The sequence below is a fragment of the Artemia franciscana genome, chromosome 16 (genome assembly GCF_032884065.1).
Source record: "Artemia franciscana chromosome 16, ASM3288406v1, whole genome shotgun sequence".
NCBI lineage: Eukaryota > Metazoa > Arthropoda > Branchiopoda > Anostraca > Artemiidae > Artemia > Artemia franciscana.
The window spans coordinates 20,091,828-20,115,142 of NC_088878.1; the positions used below are offsets into that span (position 1 = coordinate 20,091,828).

Sequence of the window (23,315 nt, forward strand, 5' to 3'; positions counted from 1 at the left end):
AAGTTCCAACTTACGTGCCTATTTACTGGATTAGGATTGCAAGCATACAAGACAAAACAGACTTTAATTCAATTAATTAGAAATAGAAGCGCTTGTTATTCTTAGCTTGGCGCAAAATTCTCGTTTCATCTATAAATATGCCAGCAGAAGATGCCGATTTGTTTCTCAACTGTCAATAAATTCGTTAAAATTGATGTGGTTGAGCCCTACAAACACATTTTCAATCTATTGCAACGATTAAACTAAAAAATGAATAGATAAATATTATCAGTGCTAGTGTGTCAAACTTTGTCTCTAGCTTTTGCTTACATGTAAGCTTAAGCCTAAATTTTGGGCCACTAGCCGGTCAAATTCACAGTTCAAACTTCATTAAACCTGAATACTGATTTCGTTTTTCTTTAATTATTTTTTTTTTTTTTTTAGTTACAGCTTTCTTGTTATAACTACCTACAGCTTAAAATTAAAACCAGTCATACTTCACTAGTCAGTTCAATTCCTAGTTTAAACCTTATTAGAAATTGAACATCGATTTTTTTTTCTTTAGTTATGAATTTACTGTTATAACCAGCTTCAGCTTAAAACTAAGCTTGAACCAAAGTTTTACATCACTAACCATTTTAATTCTAAGCATAAACCACATTAAAAACTGAACACCGACTATTTTTGTAGCTTAAAAGTAAGCTTAAGCCAGAGTCTTAGCTCACTAGCAAGTCTAAATCTAAGTTTAAACCTCATTAGAAACTGAATACCGATTTTTTTTAATTAGTTAATTATAATTTAACTGATAACTAGTTTCAACTTAAAAGTAAGCTCAAACCAAAGTTTTGGCTGAATAACCAGTCTAATTCTCAATTTGAGCCTCGTCACTAAATACCAATTTTTTTTCTAGCCTTAACGTTGCTTTGCACCACATTTTCATAAAAAAAAAACTTGATTCGTTAGTACCGAATAATCTACAAAACAATTTAAAGCTTTAGTCTTATAATTTAACTTTCTGAATAACTTGCGACCAGTTCTGTATTAATAGGATTCCCAGGATTAAGCAGTTGAGCTACATAATTTAGGAAATAGTTAATGAAAAAAAAATTGTTTTTTTACTTTTTACTAGATATTTGTGGATTAATAGTACCCATAAAATGTTTTTTTTCTTATAAGTTTTTGTTTTATTTTGAGACAATTTTTTTGTGAGACAAAGCAGGTAAACCTAATTTGCCCAAAAATGGGTAGGTTGTCCTAGTTATTCGATATTCTCATGAACAGAAGCTGTAATTTCGTTCTTTAAGCTAACAGCTTGAATATACTCATTTTGTTAATCGGCTTACTTACTTTTACTCTTTATCGACCGATCCCGAAAGGAGGGGATCTACATAGGTCAAGGGTGACAGCAACAAAAGAATCTTAAATATCAGTGTCGGTGTGCAAGATAATACATACTTTTACAGCTAGTTAGCAAAATAGTTGTTCAGAGTACTCCGTATAAAAGAGTACCCTATATGGGATGAGAAAGTTACATCACATCCAAAAGTATTCAGTTACTATTATTTCTAGAAACTATTATAGTTACTAGTAAATTGTTAAATACTTTCACATAGAATAAAATTTGTTCTTTTATTGGTCTAAAATAAATAAATAGAGCAACAGGAATCAAAAAAGAACATAAGAAGAATTTAAAATAAAACCTAAAGTATAAGCTATTAAATTTAGATTAAATAACAATAAAATTAATTATTAGGTTCCATTCGTCATAAAAAAAAAAAAGAAAAAAAAATCTTTCTAGGCGTACTACTTTCATAAGAAACGAAATATATAACCCCTAAATTTATCATATACTTTCACAAAACATATTTATCCCACAAAAAGATAATGAAAAAAAAAGGAAAACATTCGAAATGTGGCCTAAAACCGATTATTAAAATTATTCATCAAAATAATATAAGCTAAAAAAAAACATAGCGTAAAATTCTACTTTAGCTACTTTTGGCTACCTTGGAAAAGGGTTAGATTAGGCAAACAAAACTCTCAGGGATGGGTCTACAGGCTAAAGTATGTTTCGGGAAGCTATTTTGAAGTACCCACCTCCACTCTTTCTCCCTCTGGAGGGTCCTGAAATTTGCCTACATAACCTATTGAAATTTTGACAGAACAACATTTTACCTTAATTTTCAGTTGTCAGTTTCTTTTTCTCAGGCTTTAGTTCTGAAAATGCAATTCCTGTTATTTGAGTAGAATTTTAAGCCATATCGATGTTTTTTTTCAAAATTTAAGGTACGTATTTGCATATCTTTGAGACCTTATAAATTGGGATTGAGCAAAGTTGTGAAGCTGACAATAATTTAGTTGCATTTCATTTAAGGAGAAGATCTATTTTGCAAGGTTTCACTTTTATTAATAAACAGATTTTTAAGGGTAACCAAAGGTCAGGACCCTCTAGAAGGAGAACGAGTGGAGATAGGGACTTCAAAATCCCTTCTCAGATCATACTTTAGCCAATAAAACCATCACTGAAAATTTCATTTCCCTTACCTCTAACCCCTTTCCAAGATAGCCAAAAGTAGCTAAAGTTGAATTTTACCAAACAAAAATTACAAAGTTTCACCTATCACGAAAAAGTACGTATAATTTGAGCAATTGGTCAGTCAATCATGCGGATAAACATTAAAAAAAAAAAAAAAAAAAAAATAAAAAAAAAACTCAGAAGCTTAGTGCTTTCAGACCTTATTATTTTCTAACAAAAACTCCGACTTAAAAATGTTTTCTGAACTATCAGAAAACCGCAAATTCAAGATCCACAATGTTCTTTGCTATGTAATAGTTTGTTGCGATTTGAAGAAAAAATTGAAATGCATGGCATACATAACAAAAATTTGATATGTTATTACAGTAAAGCCGTTACAATTTGACCATTTGTCTATACAATCATGCAGACTGCAGCACAAGCTGCAAATTCATACTTGTTTATAACTTATATAATAATGTTTACGCATCAGTCTCTAAACCGAACCGTTCACATGCAAAACTAATAAAATACATTAAAAAATAGGAAATGAATTCAATTTGAAGATATATTACCAGCTTCAGTTAAAAAATTGTCAGACCTACAACACCAATTTCACATTTACATATTTTTATAATATGTTATAACAATGTACACACTGTAGTCTCTGAAATAAATCGTTCACAAGCAAAATTAACTAAGTCTTTGAAAAAGAAAAGAATAAATCCAGTTTTAAGATAAATCACCATTTGGTTTTAAGGTACGGTGAAAAAATGTCAAAATTTTGTTAGTGGTTACTTATGTATTTGGGGAATCAACAATTAAAAAGCGAACTAAACTGATTTGATTTGTGAACGGTTCATCAAATGGTCTGGGGAAGGCTGTTGGCATGTCTAGGAAGCTCAATGTTATAAAAATTCTACGCATATTTCAGGGCCATATGTTTCAAGCCCATAAACACTAGAGGGGATGGCTTCCTGCTCTGTCTCAAATAATCCCTATATTATTCTTAATAGTTACCTCGTACCGTTGCCAGAATCTTGTTTCCATCGATTTTAATATTTCCGTTTCACTATTTGTATACTGTGTTTTAATGTTTTTAAAAACTTGTTTACACCTTATCAAACGTCAGTAAACCCTATTGTAGAATTATTTGTATCGTCTGGGAAAGGCCATTGCCACATTTTCTGGAAGACTTTTGTACTGAGTAGAGGTAAAACTGCAAACAGAGGATTGTTTATCTTTTCTTCTGGTTAGGGTGAGCGGAAGATCCAAGTAACTAGTGCTAGTAGTTAAGTTGCTAGAGGGCGACTCTAATGTTACACTATTCTTACTCTTTTGCCCAGACTCCAAAACACTGTCAAAAGCATTATGGCTCAATAAATCTTTTTTAAGGTTCTTTATTTTCTCTGCAAGATCACGGCATTCACTTAAGTTCATTTCTTCCTCTTCTTCCTCATCTTCATTTGTAATGTCATAATAGTTGGAAGAATGAGACGACATTGCCACAAGAGGAATGTTTTCAAACTCTTTCTCCAGCTCTTTTCTTTTCTGTTTTAACTGTTCGAGTACATTTTGTGCATTTTTTAAATAGCCACTATCACATAATTTCTTTGGACATGGAACATCAACCATCAAAGGTTGTGAAAATTCGGGAGTAGTGCATAAAATATCATCCTTTACCGTTGTATCTGTTTCTATTATTCGTTTATCAACAACATCAGGATTGTCCATAATCGATAATTCTTGCATTTGCTCAGTACCCTTTGTTGCTTCCAATGCTGTATGAAGATCAATTGCAGACGAATTGGATATCTAGAAATACAGAAACTATAAAGCATTGCTGATGAGAAAATTAAAGCAATAACAACCTGATAAGAGACAGCAAATGCTATTAATTAAAACCAGAACTGACACTTAAATGTACAAATTTGATAAAATAAACTGTAGAGTTTTGAAACTAGAGTAAAGTAGAATTTATATTCCAAAAATTGAAGAATAAGTAACATCTAATCTTAATATTTTTAGATTCACATTATTTTCACACTATGCCATTTTTGCGTTATGCCAGATTTGCCTCTCACTCACTCAGGCTATGTGTCTTGGCTTTTCCTACAATTAGCCATGACTTGATGGCCGCAACAACTTGATTTTGATTCAAAATCAACGGAGTTCGTTAGTTTTGAATTACAATCACGTACCATGGCTAACTGTAGAAAAAGCCAAAACAGATAGTCCGACTGAGTGAGAGACAAATCTGGCATAATGAATAGCATAATGAATATTTTTCAATAGTGTTATATTACAGAGTAGCTGTTGCTAAAATAGAAAGCTTCTAAAAAAAAAAAAGCATGTAACTTTCAACAGACACATTTGTTTTCCCTTAGGATCAGTGACAAATGAATCTATATGTAAATAACAAAAGTAAAATAAGAGATAGCCATTAAAAGACAAAAATATTCGTTAGAAGCACATTAAAATATTTACAGTGCACAATCTTGTGTGATTTTTCCTGAAAAACTCCCCACACATGCAAAATTAAGCAGTCAAAAAGTTAGTATGTCAAATAAATTAATGAAGAAAAAAACCGAATTTTGGAAATTTCTATTTAAATTCCCAAATACAGGCAGAATGTGTGATATAGAATATCCTCCTACAATATTTATTTTTATATTTTGTTGATTTTAATTCTTTTTTCGTGTTTTGGGGAGTTAAGTTATCATAGCAGGGTAAAATAAAGGCTAAGAAAATAATTTGAGACATATGAAATTAGTGGCGACTGTAGAAGAGTTGTCCTATGTTAGAATGCACAGAAATAACAGGCTGGAACTTGGGCACGAGCAGTTGCTTCCCCTGGACCGGGTATGGTACTGACTAGAGGCGTTACTAGCCAAAACGTCGGAGGGGGGGGATTTTACCAGCTGATTGGTCGTTTTTACATACTGATATGGCAGATAATCGAGAAAGCGTCCACTATTTAATTTAATTTAAATAGCAAGGAGTCAAACTCTAAGATCAGAACCAAGCAAATTTAAAACCAACAGAGCTCCTTATTCCAAATAAGCAAGAAATTGTTTAAATAAGGAAAGTTTTAAAAAGGTCCTCAAGCCCGATTCACAAAAGTATTTGGCACTGAAGTTACTTCACTTATCCATTTGACTTTTCAGCAACAAATCTGAAACTGTGTGGTATTACTTTCTCCGCAACTGTGAAGCCTAATATGTAGTCTTTATACTTATAAATTCAATTAGCTATCTCAGAATTTATAATTGATAGCAAGTTGGTCCTCCATAAGGCAAAATCATAGTTTGTTGTCACAAAATGACAGTAAAAGTCATTTTTCCGTGGCACAATCTGTTTGGTCACTTTGAAAGGATACAAAATTTTTAACTTCCATACGAATATGCCCTCTCCCTATCTTCTAGAACCATCGGTTCGATACGATCAACCCTGAAAAAAAAAAACTAACAGACACAGATGCGTCATCTTTCTTCTGCGAAAAATGCGAAATTCCACATTTTTAAAGATAGGAGCTTGAAACCTCCACAATAGGGTTCTCTGATGAACTTAATCTATTGGTGTGATTACTTTTCACTAAGATCACTTGCATTATTGGGGCTGTTTTCTCCATTTTTCAACAATCAGGCATATTATCTAAGGCTCGTGACGTTTAATATCTAACATAAAACTTAATGTATTTCATATATTTAGAATCAGCATTAAAAAACAATTTTTTTACGTATTAATCAAAGTTTCTTTCTATACGGTTTTGCTTACTATTGGCCCGAGTCACTCCTTACTTACAGCTCGTATTCAATTTCTGTGACACAACAGCAATTGGTTATTTTGGCTAGTTTGAATTGGATATTTATGAACTGTGAGTAAAACCGGTCTACTTTAGTGTGACTAAATTTATATAACTATATGAGCGGATTAGTGTATCTGATTTGATCTGAATTGAATAAATTCATTTTTCGCTCGACTATATTCTGTTAACGGGGGATAGTCACACACCCCTTTGGCTTTGAAGATCTGAGTGTCCGTACCGCATAGACGTACTATGTTGCAAATTTAAGCTGAAGGATTTTATTGCATTATAAGCTTAATGGAGCACTAAAGGCGTTTTTTTTTTTTTTTTTTTTTTTTTTTGGCCTTGCTTATTTAACCCCAGACCTAAGGAGTGAGAAATGTCAATATTTATTTGTCCTGGTTGTGGTAGATCTTGTGGCAAGGGGATCACCCTGCAATGCACAAAATGTCTCGAGATGTTTCACCCACAGTGTGCAGGCATTTCCCCAATTGAGCGTAAAGAAAAACCGAATTGGATTTGCTTAATCTGTTCAAATAACGATGAAATTCATGAATCTTGCAACTCTAATAATAATCCCTGTATATCCCCAATAATTAGCAGTCAAAAATCCATCCCTGCTAATACTAATTTTGTAGCTGAAAATTCATGCAGTCGAAGCGTGGACCTGTCAATCCAGTCTATTTCAACACCAAATAACCATTCCACTGAAGTAATTTCAAGTGACAATACAACTGACGTCACAAGCCAGCCAGTCAATGCATGTGATTTTGATAAGACTTTTGTGTCAGAGACAGGAATTTCGCATGTCGTAGTTAATTCGATATTATTCTTTTCTCTTGATTCGTTGAAAGCAGGAATAAATGTTGATGAAATATCTAACGCAATAGCAGGATTCTATCGTTTAGAGGAGTTGAATGTAGCAAAAAACGCTGCTCGCATGTCTGTGTCGTAAAGCAGGTAGATTGCAAGAAAGGAGAGGAAAAACAGCTGAAAAGACTACTGCCTCGGACATAATGCGTGTTATCTTAGAACTTGATTCGAAATAGTTTATATGGCCTGTAATCGTCCCAAGGAGCTTTAATGAATGTCCAGTATTAAAGCCTGACATCAGCGTCCGGCTTGATAAACTTGTTTATGACTATTCCCGAAAGCTTGAAAAAACACTTTCTTCTATTGAGCGTATCGAATCTAATTTAGAGAAAAAAATAACGCCTGGCAATGATCTTGATCTCAATCCCCTCACTGTGCCCCGCCATGAATGGCCACCTCTCCCACTAAAGACTGTCCCATTAGAGACCATAGTGATAAAAAACCCACCGCTCTCCTAATGAAGGATCCTGTCTGCCACAAGAAAGAATTTGATAAGACAGGGTGTGCAAATATTCGTTATGCTAAAGCGACTAAGGATAGTGTTATGGTATCAGTACCATGTCAAGATGCATCGAAGCTCAGTTGTGATCTAAAGGTTAATTTTCCTGAAAGCATAATAACTTCCAAGCCTCGGCAATTTTTTGGAATTTTCAGGAGTGTGGACATTGATTTTGATGTTGGTGCCTACGCATTGGACTTTCCGGGTATAATCGAGTTTAATCGGCTAGGAAAATCGCAAACTGTAAGAGTTATTTTTCAAACAGAAGAATACCTGCATTGTTACATCACACATGGCATCAAATTCGGTTATAAGCTTTTCCGAGTGGAACGTGATCGTATTCAGCCTAGGCGTTGTTTTAAATGTCAAAGTTTTAACCATGTTCAAAATCAATGTAAATCTGAATGTTTCAAATGTGCCCGGTGTAGCGGTAATCACATTTCGACTAAAGACTCCCCATGTCTGTTGTGGCTCGAATGATCATCCAGTTTACAGGTTTAGGTGTCCGATTTTAAAAAAAAATTGTAAACGAATGTATTACTTCGTTTTACGTCCTTTAATTCAAATGGTGTGTTAGGGAAATCACCTGTACTTCATAGTTTTTTAATGAAAAATCATCGTTATTATGTCTTCAGGAACACCACCTCCTTGATCATTCGTTGAATCTGCTTTCTAGTTTGTCTACTCAGCAAGATATTTTTGCTGTTCCCGCTACACCGACTGGTGGGCGTCCCTCCGGTGGTTTATCTACTATTTCACCCAAGTCTCTTAATGCAACTTTTCTAGCAATTGATACAAATTTTCTAGCTTGTAGTTTTTCAAACGTAGTTTAAATTAACTGTTATTTTCCGACTGATTACCGTGATGATATTTCTTTTGATGCGTTTACTCAATACTGTTTTAATCTTAGTCGTTTTGTCTCTAGTTTACAGTCAAATTTGCGTACTTATATTTTAGGTGATTTTAACTGTGATCCAAATATAGCAAATGAAAGGGGTACAATTTTATCTTCTTGTCTTCCTAATTTTTCTGTTTTACCGAAGTCCCAGGATTTTACTTATATTCATTGGAGTGGTAGTACAACTAATATTGATCATGTTTTTTCTTCTAACCTAAGTGATCCTTTGCCTGTGGTTATTGTAATCGAAGATTTCCCCGTTAGTGACCACACGCCGCTTCAGTTCCTTTTACCCCCTTTGGTTTCTCGTCCTTCCCCAGTTCGTTTTTCTGGTAATAAGCTTCCTAAATCGGGTTGATTGGAATCCAAATTTTCGACCGCTTTACCAAGTAAGAGTTGGGACTTTAATTGATAAAGTTTTTATCCCTAATAGTTTGGATTCAATGGACAGTAATCCTTCTTTGACTATTAATTGTCTTTATTTTGAATTAATCCATTGCTTAAAGTATGGTGCTGCGGCAGTTTTTCCTACTAATAGGATAAGATTGGGCGCGCAGATACCTTTTTGGAGCCTCAATCCTTTTTTGGTAAATTCTAATAAGGTGGCAAAACAAGCGTATTGGGAATGGCGGGCGCTTGGTAAGCCTAGAGAATCGCATCCAGCTTTTTTGCTAATGAAAAAGAGAAAGGCCGAATTCCAAGCGGAGCTCCGTCGTCATAATAACCTGGTCATAGAAGAAGCTTCTTCAAACATTAATAACGAGAAGGATAAGAATCTCCTTTGGAATGTTCTCCGAGGCAATAGGCGGACTAACATGCCTGATACTAATTCCACACCATCGCTATAAGAGTTGGAAAATTATTTTTCTAAGTTGTCGACTTCGTACGATTCTACACGATTCTACACAACAGTGTCGTGTTGCAATTAGATGAAAGGTTGAAGAATTTTTCAACTGATTACAGGATTTCTGAGGATATGTTACGTGGAGCAATCAAAACGTTAAAGGCGCAGTCGGCTAAGGATCATGATGGCGTATTTGCTAATCACCTCAAATTTGCTCCTTCTTCTTTTCTTATTACTCTACTAGCATTTTTCAACCTTTTACTTATTACTGATTTAGTACCATCGTCATTCTATGTTGGCATGGTTACGCCTATTCCTAAGAGCGGGAAAAAAGACTTGTCATCTTGTAGTTCCTGGAGGCCAATTACTAGGGGTTCTATGATTGGGAAAGTGTTTGAGTTGTGTTTGAAGGATCTTGTTGAAATTCTTGACACTGGTTCTAATCAAGTTGGTTTCAACAGAGGTTTGGGATGTGACCACGCCCATGCATCTTTCAGCAAGGTTATTGAAGAAGCGATAATCTCTGGTCAACCGCTATACGCCCTCTTGATTGATATCAAAGGGGCCTTTGATAACATTTCTCATGCATCTGCTCTGCTCACTTTAATCCATTCTGGATTCCCCCTAGCTGTCATACGAGTCCTTCGCTCTTGGTATTCTGGATTAAAGATCCGTATTTGTCCGAGTTCGTCTTCATCTCAGTCAAAATTAATTCAAGTGGGTAGAGGAATTAGACAAGGAGGAATTATTTCTCCTTATATATTCAATTCATGTTTAGCTACTGCCCTTAGTTCTCTTTCCTGCTCTTTTGTTTCATTATCTCGAAATCTGTCTTACATTGCATATGCTGATGACATTATCCTTCTAAGCCGGTCCAAGTCTAGTCTTGTTTCTAATTTTAATATTTTGAATAATTGTTTAAAAGGTGTGGGCCTTTCTATCAGTTTTGAAAAACGTCAATTTTTTGTTGTAAATTGTTTAGAGGATAATGTCAGGGCGGCGCTCGATTGCGGCAATGGTGTTATTTTTCAGTCGTCGCCAATAGTCACTTATTTGGGATTACCTTATGCTGCTTCGAAAAGAGATTTTAAACCAGTCCTGGTTCAGCATGTTCAGATGAAACTACGCAAGGCATTTGGTCTTTTAATTCGTTTTCGGAGTCTTTACCGTCGGGACGTCCTTGGTCGTATTTATAGCACTGTTGCTCTGCCTCACGTATTGTTCCCGTCCCTCCTCTTCCGAAATTTCAGACCTTCCGATCTTTCGCCCATTAAAGTTTCTTATTTTAAATTTTGGAAATTTTTACTTGGTTTCCCCCTTTCTTTTAATAACGCGGAGATTGTTTTAAAGCTTAATGTGAAGGATCCTGTAGTCTGTATAAAGAAAAAATATAAAAAATTTTAAAGATAAGACGAAAATTAACCTTTTAGGCCACAATTTATTTCCGTTTTTTAGTAACAGTTCTGGCTCTTCATGATTTATAGGCTTCATGATTTTTTTTTTTCTCTTTTTAAGTATTTGATCAATATTTGATAGGTTTTGATTGTAAGTGTTATCATTTGTCTTTTCTTTATATTATATTGTAGCGTACTCCTCATTTTTTGAGGGAAATAAAGAAAATAGATTAATAAATAAATAAATAAATATAGATATATATATCTACCTATCTATATATATAAAAATAAGTTGTTTGTTTGTGTGTCTGTCGACTGACGTCATGTTTGTGTGTCGACTGACGTCATGTTTGTCGACTGACGTCATTATGAGGATTGAGCATTATTCCGTCATGAAGTTGTTTGTCGACTGAAGTCATGTTTGTCGACTGATGAAATTACAGACAGGGACACCGGACACAAATGACGACCGGGACACCGGGACACTCAAAGCGAAATTACAGACTGGGACACCGGGACACAGGAAATATAAATGACGACCGGGACAAAGGGACAAAACTACAACGGGGAAGCCGGGGGGCATAAGGGGTATATATAAATGACGACGGGGACACAGGGAATATTCGATTAGCAATCACCATCAACAAAGCTCAAGGGCAATCATTAGAATAATGAGGTATAGATCTGAATACGGATTGTTTTTCCCATGGACAATTATATGTTGCATGTTCAAGAGTCGGTAAACCTGACAATCTATTTATAAGCACAGACAATGGGACAGCGAAGAATGTTGTATATACGCAAGTTTTACGTAATTAAAAACATATATATATCTATCTATATTCACAGGTGGGACACAGGGACACAACTACAATGGGGCGTAACTAATATGGCGCGTAACAACTTACGCGCGCGGGGGGGGGCTTGGGGGTGGCGCGAAGTGCCACCCCAACAGCTAGTATATGTATATACATAGTATATTCTAGCATATATATATTCTACATGTGTTTGGGAATACGGGTAACATTTCCATAATCCATACTTTTCTTCACTCTTTTTATGAGTTTTAATTTCCTTTTGGCTTCTCAGTTTTAAATGGGGGAATTTTCCACGGAGGGATATATATATATATATATATATATATATATATATATATATATATATATATATATATATATATATATATATATATATATATATATATATATATATATATATATATATATATATATATATATATATATATATATATATATATATATATATATATATATATATATATATATATATATATATATATATATATATATATATATATATATATATACATATATATATATATATATATATATATATATATATACATATATATATATATATATACATATATATATATATACATATATATATATATATATATATATACATATAATATATATATATATATATATATATATATATATATATATATATATATTTATATATATTTATATATATATATACATATATATATATATATATATATATATATATATATATTTATATATATTTATATATATTTATATATATATATATATATATATATATATATATATATATATATATATATATATATATATATATATATATATATATATATATATATATATACATAGTTTATTCTAGCATATATATATTCTACATGTGTTTGGGAATACGGTTAACATTTCCATAATCCACACTTTTCTTCACTCTTTTTATTAGTTTTAATTTCCTTTAGGCTTCTTAATCTTAAATTGGGGAACTTTTCCAGGGAGGGGAGGAATAAGCCGGACCCCTGCATTATAGCTGAAAAGAAGCCTAAAGGTATTTATACATGGGTGATTACTTCTGGGGAAGTTGGGGTTATCGAGCTAGATAAAAGCCCCTGTGACGCTTAATATATGAAATATCTGGTAAACTAATCAATGCGAGTTGAAGCAGATGTGATTATTTTGGGCCCTGTGTTTCATAAAATAAGTGCAAAGAATCACCTGTCAATGAAACAAACAAGTTGGTAGTAAAGAATGCCTAATGAGTTTTTAAGACAAATAAGGAATAAGAGAACCTATATTTTAGCAACTACTCCAAATCTGTGGTTAATTATTTAAGTACTTCCAAATTTGTACTCAAGTATTAAGCACCTGGATAAAAATGTGCTAAATTAGTTTTCGAGGTTTAAGGGAACGATTATCGCTAAATTGTCATTTGAAGTACTATTTAAACGTTTTTTTAACATATTATTATTTATTTTTTTTACCCTTTATTATCAAAAACTATTCGCTACTAGAATAAGCTGAGCCCAAGTAATTAGGAATTGCGCACTATTCAATCTAAATCTGAGCTATGTGTGGGGTTGCTTAGCAGGTATACCTTCGAAACAGATCGAGATTGAATTGAAATAAAAATGATAATAATGCATTGAAAAAAAACTTATCTATTTAGTGAATTGTATGTAATTATTGTTAAATTTATAAATATTTTTGTATCGGGATCCTGATATTATATAGTTTTAGTGTGAGTGAAATATCTATGTCAGTATATTTTTCGGTACACGATTTCACCCTCCAACTCCTTATATCGTATATATGTTGTCATTTTTCTTCTTTTTTTAGCAACACACCCCTCGCAAGTGACACTTTTGGTGTGACGTTTTATTTTGTTTCTGTTTTTTTATTATTATTATTATTATTACCGCTGCATAGCAGGTATATATGAAGTTGGGTATTTTTGAAGATAAGCAGCCAAAATTCAACAATTATTGTTAAATGTTAAATCAAATATCAAAATAAAAGCTATCTAAAGCAAAAACTTAACAGACATGGAAGTCTTTCTGCTGAAGCTAAGTTTCCATTTAATCAACACTTTACCTTGATGTAACATGAACCAAAAATGGCAACTGAGGAAATTAAAAAAAATTTGTAAGCATTACTCACACATTTAGACTATAAAATATAGCAAGAAAAAGAATAAATGTAAAATATAAAATAAGAAAATTAAACTTGAAGCATTGGGACCACAAATATTCCTTAATTATTTATTCATAAATTGAAAACCCGTTAAACAAAACAAGAACTAAGAGCTCATATGGCACTTGTGACCAGGTCGGAAGAGCCAAGAGCTCATATGGCATGAGCTCTAGCAAAATTCTAAGAATCAATAGATTGATTTATAAGGAAAATCAGAGGCTAATTCCGGTCAGAATTTAAAATAAGAGCTCTGAGACACGAGGTCCTTCTAAATATCAAAATTCATTAAGATCCTAATTCTAATTTTTCCTCTCCCTTCAACCCCCCAGATGGTCGAATCAGGGTAGACGGCTTTATCAAGTCAATTTGTGCAGGTCCCTGAAACGCCTATCAATCTTTACCGTCCTAGCACGTCCAGAAGCACAAAACTCGTCGAAGCACGGGACCCCCCTAACTTCCCACGTAACATGTATTTACGACATTTGCTTATTCTACCCACCATCTTTCATCCCGATCTCTCCACTCTCAGCGTTTTCCAAGATTTACAATTTTCCCCTCCCCCCCCCCCTCCAATGTAACCAGACCTGGCCAGATTTCAAATAAGACCTCTGAGACATGAATTCCTTCTAAATATCGAATTTCATTAGGATCCGGTCACCCGTTCGTAAGTTAAAAATACCTAAATTTTTCTGAATTAACACCCCCCCCCCCAATTCCCCCAAAGAGAGCAGATTCAGCCCGTTTATGTCAGTCACGTATTTAGGACATGAGCTTATTCTTGCCACCAAGTTTCATCCCGATCAATCCAATTTCATTAGGATCCGGTCACCCGTTCGTAAGTTAAAAATACCTCAATTTTTCTGAATTAACGCCCCCCCCCCCATTCCCCCAAAGAGAGCAGATTCAGTCAGCTTATGTCAGTCACGTATTTAGGACATGTGCTTATTCTTGCCACCAAGTTTCATCCCGATCAATCCACTCTAAGCGTTTTCCAAGATTTCCTGTTTCCCCCTCCAACTCCCCCAAATATCACCCATTACGGTCGAAATTTAAAATGAGAGCTCTGAAACATGAGGTCCTTCAAAACATCAAATTTCATCAAGATCCAATCACCCGTTCGTAAGTTAAAAATACCTCATTTTTCTAATTTTTCGTAGCCCGTGCAGAAGCACCGTACTCGCCAAAGCGCTGGACCCCCCCCCCCCCCCCAACTCCCCCGAAGAAATCGGATCCGGTCGAGTAATTTCAACAGTGTATCTAGAACTTGTGCTTATTCTTCCCATCAAGTTTCATCCCGATCTCTCCACTCTAAGCGTTTTCCAAAATTTCCAGTTTCAAAGATTTTTGTTTCCCTCTCCATCCTCCTATGTCCCCCGATCCAATTCGAACTGAAAATGGAGCATCTAAGACATAAAATCTTTCTATATATCAACTTTCATTAAGATCCGATAACCCATTCTTAAGATGGATACCTCAATTTTCACGTTTTCCAAGATTTCCGGTTTCCCCCTCCAAATCCCCCCAATGTCACCGGATCTGGTCGGAATTTTAAATAAGAGCCCTAAAGCACAAGACTTTTCTAGATATCAAATTTCTTTAAGGTCTAATCACCCGTTCGTAAGTTAAAAATACCTCATTTTTTCTAATTTTTCCGAATTAACCCCCCCCCCCTCCCCCCAAGAGAGACAATCAGGCCTGGTTATTTCAATCATGTATCTAAAACTTGTGCTTATTCTTCCCACCAAGTATCATCACGATCTCTCCACTCTAGCGTTTTCCAAGATTTCTCGTTTCTTCCTCCAGCTCCCCCCAATGTCACCAGATCCGGTCAGGGTTTAAAACAAAAGCTCTGAGACACAAGGTCGTTCCAAAAATCCAATTTCCTTAGAATCCAATAACCTTTTCGTAAGTTAAAAATACGTCATTTTTTTTAATTTTTCCGAATTACCGAATTAGGCCCCCCCCCAACTCCCCAAAAGAGATTGGATCCGGTCTAGTTATGTCAATTACGTATTTAGGACTTGTGCTTATTCTTCCCACCAAGTTTCATCCTGATTTCTCCACTCTAAGCGTTTTCCAAGATTTCCAGTCCCCCCCCCCAACTACACTGAATCCGGTCAGGATTTGAAATAAGAGGTCTGAGTTACGAGAACCTTCTAAATATCAAATTTCATTAAGATCCAATCACTCGTTCGTAAGTTAAATATACCTCTTTTTTCTAATTTTTTCGAATTACCCCCCCACCCCAACTCTCCCAAAGAGAGCAGATCCTTTACGGTTATGTCGATCACGTATCTAGGAGTGCTTATTTTTCTCACCAATTTTTTCCCGATCCCTCCACTCTAAGCGTTTTCCAAGATTTCAGTTTTCCCCCTCCAGCTCCCCTCAATGTCACCGGATCCGGTCGGGATTTAAAATAAGAGCTCTTAGACACGATTTCCTCCAAAATACAAAATTGCATTAAGATCTGATCATTCGTTCGTAAGTTAAAAATACCTCATTTGTTCTAAATTTTCCGAAATTAACCGTCCCCCCACTCCCCCCCCCCAGATGGTCGAGCCGGGTAAAGGACTATTTCTAATTTAATCTCGTCTGGTCCCTGATACGCCTGCCAAATTTCATCGTCCTAGCTTATCTGGTAGTGCCCAAACTAGCAAAACCGGGACAGACAGACCGACAGAATTTGCGATCGCTATATGTCACTTAGTAAATACCAAGTGCCATAAAAAAGACAGAGCACTGGAAAAAGTAAGAAAGCAAAGAGAAAAAAAATACAACTCAAAACACTAACAGAAACGATAATAGTTACGTTATTAGACATTACAAAGAGCAATACGTTTGCATAAATTAGTAAAGAGGCCTACAAGAAAACTAGCAAATTTAAGTGAAAAAAGAAAGATAAATTTCTCAAATTACTACTCAAGTCTGACCCTAGGTAGTTGGCTGAGAAGGACAGTCTTTAGAAATATATCATCCTTCATTCGCAGAATGTGTCCTAGTCACCTCAGCCTTTCTCTGATTATAGCCCTAGAAAGCAGAATTGAACCGCGTTTTTTGTACAGCTTTCTCTTTGAAATACGATCACTGATACCCTATCAATAGTCCTTTAAGAAACTTTATTTTTTCAATACCATCTGGTATAAATGTCACCCAAGTGTCATATATTATAATACTGTAAATTTAACCTTAACTTAATTTAATTTCACCAAAATTTAACCTTAACTTGATTTAACTTAACTTAATTTTATTTAATTTAACCAGAATTTAACCTTAATTTAGTCTAACCTTAACTTAACTTAACCTTAATTTAATTAATTCTTAACTTAATTTAACAAAAATTTAACCTTATCAATACTTCTAGACTGTGGTCCCAGAGGAGTAATATCCCAGTCTGATTCAAGTTCAACAGTACTTAGCGCCTCAATCATTTTCAAATATTGCCTTTTGACTGCCTGAGATTTCAGGGCTCTCTTTCCTCGATCTTCAGCTACTTTCTTATTTTCTTCTTTTTCTATCAGTCTTTTTTCTTCATCTTCACAACATTCTTTAGCCTTCTCAATTGCATTCGGTCTTGGACTGGACTTCGAAACAAAATTCCGTGGTCGGTTCGACACGTATTGATGAAGATTTTTTCTGTCAAACACTAAAACTCCTTCAGGCTTTTTCTTTCTGTCTCTACAAAAAATATCATCTTTAAAGAAGAAAAAAATATGTTTCATACACATTATGCGCAACCGTCATATTTTCAAGTTCTATGAGCCATAAATACCTATTGCTTCTCCTGTATCAGTTGGTGACGCTTAATAGATTACTAAATACTTTCATTTCTAGTTTTTTACGGAATCAATAGCATTCTGTACCATGGGATTTAGCAATATACAAGCAGAGAGGTACTATCAGGATAAGAAAGGTGGCCAGTGCCTACCCTTTCAAAATAAACATAAAACTTTTTAACATTATGCATAAAAACAAAACAAAATGAAGCACAAGGCTTATTAGAAAATGTATTGAAAGCAAAACAGTGAACGAAAAAACGCATATTTACATAATCTATGACGGTGAATACTCTTAGGCTAATCGGACTCGGACTCGTAGGCTAAAATGGCTATTGAAACATTTTGCTCTTGAAAGATTTAATACCGGCCAACAACAGTAAGGGGCTTTGTGCGATAGAAAGTGAGATCTTTGCATTTCAAACCAATCCTTATTTACGAACTAATTAATCTAGTTTTCCAAGAGGTATGCAGAGCATTCACCAGTGATGGTGTTACCTGTCTCAAAATATTCATCAAAAGAATCAAATTGTAGTCTCAAAATTAACAGCATAGAATTCCTGCGGACTAAAACTTACTCACTTCAATAGCTCAAAGCTAAGAGAGGAATACCTACAAAAACAAGAACCCAATAGCAACAGCAACTTCAAAACCCAAAGTAGCAAGTCTTCAAGATCAATATATTAGATAAAAAGAAATACCTAGTAAAAAAAAAACGTATTAAATTAGGATTGAAATATGTTTCTGTAGTCAAATCAAATATTTTTTTTTCAACAAAAAGGACAATAAATAAATAGAAGAGCATTGATAATAAAGGTCAGCTCAAACCGTACAACCCCCCCCCCCCAAACCTCTATACTCGGTGTCATAAACAAGCCTGACTTCTATTGTAATCAGTGAAAATCTTTATAACAAGTAAGGAAAGAAAAATAAGCAGCATGATAGTATATGCATTATTATTTCAGCAGCTAGGAAGCCCCTTGTCCCTGGCAATAACCAGAAAAAGCGAATCTGGAAGTTTTTTCCAAAAGCTACTGTAACATATTAAAAAGACCTGCGTGTTGTCCAACATTTTCGAGGGGGAGGGAGGGCTCTGAACTCAAATTAACAAGGATTGTGGAGTAGCTACATCCGAGATGCTGGTTCTTACTCGTAAAATTTCAGGGTTTATTTTTACTCCTAGCCCTTTAGTTTTTTGAAGCTACACATCCAAATCTAATTCCTAAAATTTAAGACATCAAACCGATACTGTTAATTTTTGATTTCACTTTCTATTTCTCTGCATTTGAATCCTAATAGTTATAGGCATGCACCTGTCGATTTTTATTTGAAAATATTTTTAAATTTATTTTAAACTAGCAAATTTTTTGGCATAGACTCTTTGAGCAGCTTCCTCGGCTGTTGCCATTGTAGGTTCTTCAGTCATTTTACAATTAAACATTTTCCGTCAACGATCTTCTTACAATTAAAAATTTGTCTTTGAACGATTTTCTTAAATACCTTTAACGACGTCATCGTCATAACAAACATGACGACAACTAACTTCATGACGACATGATGACATGACGTCACTCGACAGACCCACAGACAACTTATTTTTATATATATAGATAGATAGCAAACGTAATAAAAATATGAATAATAGTTGACTTTCTGCCAGAGTAAAAATTCTACTGCGCGCCCTTAAATAGGGAATTTCCTAATCTTAAAGTATATATTGTACCATCAATAAGCATTTTGTCAAAAATAAACAGCATTGTGCACAACTTTCAGTAGCTAAAAAAAAGACACTGGTTATTATTAATATTTATCAACGTGTAAAGTGGTCTATTTAAAGTCCCAAATGCCAAAGGGTACGTGACAACCCTGGAGAATTAGACATAAAAGTCTGACAAAGTACTGGACTCAAAATCTTTTTATTTTCTTCAACTCGGATTACAAATTTTTAATTTCTATGGACTCCAACAAATTTTTCAGAAAAAATTAAAACCCAACTTCTACTCCATGCTCCTATTATTAACTACAATAAGTCATGAGTCAACTAACAACATGAATTGGGATATACCGTGACTGCAACTCACGACAATCAATTATCCAGTATAAGAGATAAACAACCCCATTCCTCAGTCAAATACCATCGTACATTTGTGCTTGCCTAATACATTATATTCATCTTCTTAATTCAGGTTTTAAATACTGAACCACTGGTTTTAAATACCCCTGAATTCCTCCTAAAACACTCCGTAAAAGAAAAAAAAGTAGATGGTTCAGTTTTGGTTGCAACAAGCACAGTCTTCCTTCTCAAATGAATCTTTAGAAAACGCACCTCGATGATTCTCTCTTCCTTGGCTCGGTTTCTTTAAATTCGGAGACAAGATATGCTGCTCTTAAATCTTCTAAACTTCGAACTTCTCTCTTCAGTCGTCGTGGATACTCTCGCTCTTCCTCAATCTTCCTTTTTATATCTTCACTAATTTTAGCAGCAATTTTCCCTCTGACTTTCGTGACTTTGTGAAAACTTTCCAACCTTTTATCTTTAATTTCTTTGTAATCAGGCTGCAAAATAGGGCATATAAACTCAAGATAATTAAATGGTTTTATATACCCCCATAATGATATATGCAGGGGACACAAAAAAGGCCATATTCAGTTGGGGACGAGGGGGAAAATCAGCTTTGCAGTTCAGCCGTTCAAACTTAAGACAAAAAATGCGCTAAGAAAAGCCTTGGCCAAAGGCGTTTATAAGTTACTTAGCAAGACAAAAAAATAGTTACCGGATCGCAATTCTGTAACTATTACAATGGTCACCAAATGGCACATATTACAATTGGCAATCAATCAAAAAGTGACCAATGGGAGGTGTCCTACATCTTCAGACAACACACGTGGCCAAATAACTACCGAAAATATGCTAAATATGCATGACGATTTTATATTTATTTTGAAACCAAGTTATGTAGCAGACAGCAGACTTACAATTTACTTCCTATCTTTGCCTCTCTCTGTTATTACTATTATTCGTTCGTTTTTTTTTTACACTAGCTATTGCAATTGCCCATTACAATAGCTAGCTAATTGCATACATGTTCTATCTTCACAAGGGGAGAGGTCAAAGAATTTTTTCAGGGGGGGGGGAGAAAGAGCAAAAATGCAAATAAATGCATATTTCAATTTTGGAAAAAAAGGATATTCTGTCAAAAATTTTGATCGTCAGTAGTCTTGTGGAATACATCTTTATTAATAGTTTAAATAAAAAAATTTGGTTTATTAAGAGGGGCATATTTATTCACATGAAATGAAATCTACATAATTTTTGGTCTGCTATGTGGCTATAGCCATCCTGACCCCCTCCTATTGGCAATCTTGAATTTACACGTATCTTAATCCTTAATTCTACTAAAAGAATATTTTAATGGTATATTTCATTGTTATTATTTTCTTACTTAATAAACGCATGTCAAGGTCATTTATTAAAAAGAGTTGTTTTGTCATAAAGAAATATATAAACAGATACAATAGGATGTCACGGTTCGGTTTAATACAAACAGATTCGCTTCCTAATTTTTTGGTTTAATTGTTGTTCTGTTGATTCTGAAATTTCAATTTCGGTGTCTACATGACCTGTAATTTTAAAGCACATGGACACAAAGACACACACAAGAAAAATCGAACCTTTCGCACCGAGAAAAGACATAACCACACTTTCCTTCCATAGTTTATTGTCGTCATTAAGGTCCCTTGCCCTGTGTATTTAGCCTCAAAGTTTCACCTGATAAGAAGAAACAATACTGCGGTTTACAATTACTGCGGTTACATTTTTTCTTATACCAGTTTGGCCTATTTTGGCCAAACAAGTTTGAGCCTATTTTGGTCGTTACGAATAAATACAACAAGTTTTATGGCTAGCCTTTGTCTTCATAAAGATCCCGTTGTCTCGGTCTGAATGTTCTGAGATTCTAGGTCAATATGAGAAAACAAATATCGCTGGCTAGTTTCAGGCGATACATATCAGTTCAACCAATCTTCAGATTATTTAGTTTTTATTGAGGTCTTCCAGACCCTGTCTACATACCCTCTGAGCTAAAAATTTATCAGAGGCGAATGAAAAATTTGGTTAATTTTCCATCCTCTGCGCCGAAAAAAAGTATTAAATGCGCCGAAAAAAGTCTTGGTCTATTGGAAAAATAGGTATAGGCCACTTTTCAGGCGAAAACACATTTTTTTTTCTAAGTTATTTCTGCGCATAAGGGTCCCTTGAAATAATAGCTTTCCCAATTAATTTTAAAGCTTCTAAGTCTTTCGCACGAACCGATATTTAGTAAGCAGAATTTTTTTTAGAACTTATTCCTTCCTCTAAACGTAATATTTGAAATAATTTTATCCCCAAACCCTCCCTGATATATATTACAGATAGGCTATTTTTATAACCAGGGTGAATATACCGTATTTTGATTTACCTGACTATTTCACCTTATATAGATTCAAGTTACAATATGAATAACACTCTGCTAGTTTCATTTCAATCCCAAAAAATCGTGCCTAACTTGCTCCATATTACCCATTACGATAACTAGGATACAAGGTTTGTTTCGACATACCCCTGCCTCTCACCCAAGTCAAAACACGAAGATTATTCCCCCCCCCCAGTACCTCCTAAATATTTCAAATTGCTCCCCTGGATTGTTCCTGAGACAATGTCGATAGGGTATTCTGATATCTTGAGGGCATATGGTTCTCTGCTTCCTAGCCCAAGCAAAAATTCCAGATCCACAAGCCCCCCCCCCCTGCTGGGCCCCTGGCCCTTATTATGAGATAAATGTCATTTTCTTGATTTAACTCCTTCTCTAAAGGTATTTTCACCCCTGACCCTCGCTATTAGTGAAATATATTTTCGCATAATTCTAAGCTAAGTATAGATTTAGATTCGTTTTATCATTTGCCGTATTAATCTGTCGGAAAAAGGGACTAATTAAAATAAAGGTAACATTCGACTAGAGAGTGAGTCTTCCAGACAGCCGAGACGTTTACAAGCCACATGTTTGGCTATTATTAAATTTCAATCAGAAAATTGATTGATTCTCAGACTTATACAACGAAAACCTTGGCTGAATTGCGGCCATTGGCCAGTACCTAGAAAAGAACCCCCCCCCCCAGTTGCGTGTATTCTTACTGTTTCAAAGTTCCTATAATTTGCCGTTCTTGCCTAGGTTAAAGGTTTTCAGAAATACAATTCCTATGCTATTGGGCAGGGTCGTTTCCAGAATTTTATTTCGGAGGGAGGGGGGTACAAAAAAAATTTAAAAAACACATCAAAAATCTGTTTATACGCATTTTTGTTACGTTTTTATGAGTCCAACAAACATTTTGGGGAAGGTTTAAACCCCCTAGCCCCCCCCCCCTGGATACGGCTTTGCTATTGGGATATCTTCTATGAGAGAAGATATTTTAGAGTATAGATAAGATTGCCGTTCTATAATAGTAGACTTTGTTTCCCGCTCCAGGCCAGAGTGTGGGGTTCTGAACTGGCACGAAAAGAGAGACATTTAGAGGAGATTTCCAAGAGAAGTTTTTCTATCCCCAAGAGACGATTTTGTCGGTTATAAAGACACAAACAAACTGACGTGATTTATTTAGGTCGCTTTACTTAGAGAGTAAAGGAATAGCTTCAGTACCATTCTGGCCCCATCCTCTGGACTTTAATACCCCCTCACAAAAAAAAATCTCCGAAAGTTTCAAAATGATCTA

The 23,315-nt window shown here is 34.7% G+C and overlaps 1 protein-coding gene across 3 annotated transcripts in view; it reads right to left on the reverse strand.

Moving 5' to 3' along the window:
• Positions 1–23,315, reverse strand: part of LOC136037188 (mitogen-activated protein kinase kinase kinase kinase 4-like) — a 43,587-nt gene that overhangs the window by 11,737 nt on the left and 8,535 nt on the right. For 2 of the 3 annotated variants that reach the window (XM_065719747.1, XM_065719748.1), the window contains exons 4-6: positions 19,897–20,126; positions 17,142–17,472; positions 1,490–4,309 (exon numbers count right to left, since the gene is read on the reverse strand). In XM_065719747.1, the coding sequence (XP_065575819.1) occupies positions 3,644–4,309; positions 17,142–17,472; positions 19,897–20,126 (1,227 nt within the window). In that variant the 3' untranslated portion in view covers positions 1,490–3,643. Of the gene's footprint in view, positions 1–1,489; positions 4,310–17,141; positions 17,473–19,896; positions 20,127–23,315 lie in introns of those variants that run through there. The other variant, XR_010619880.1, reaches the window with a different exon arrangement.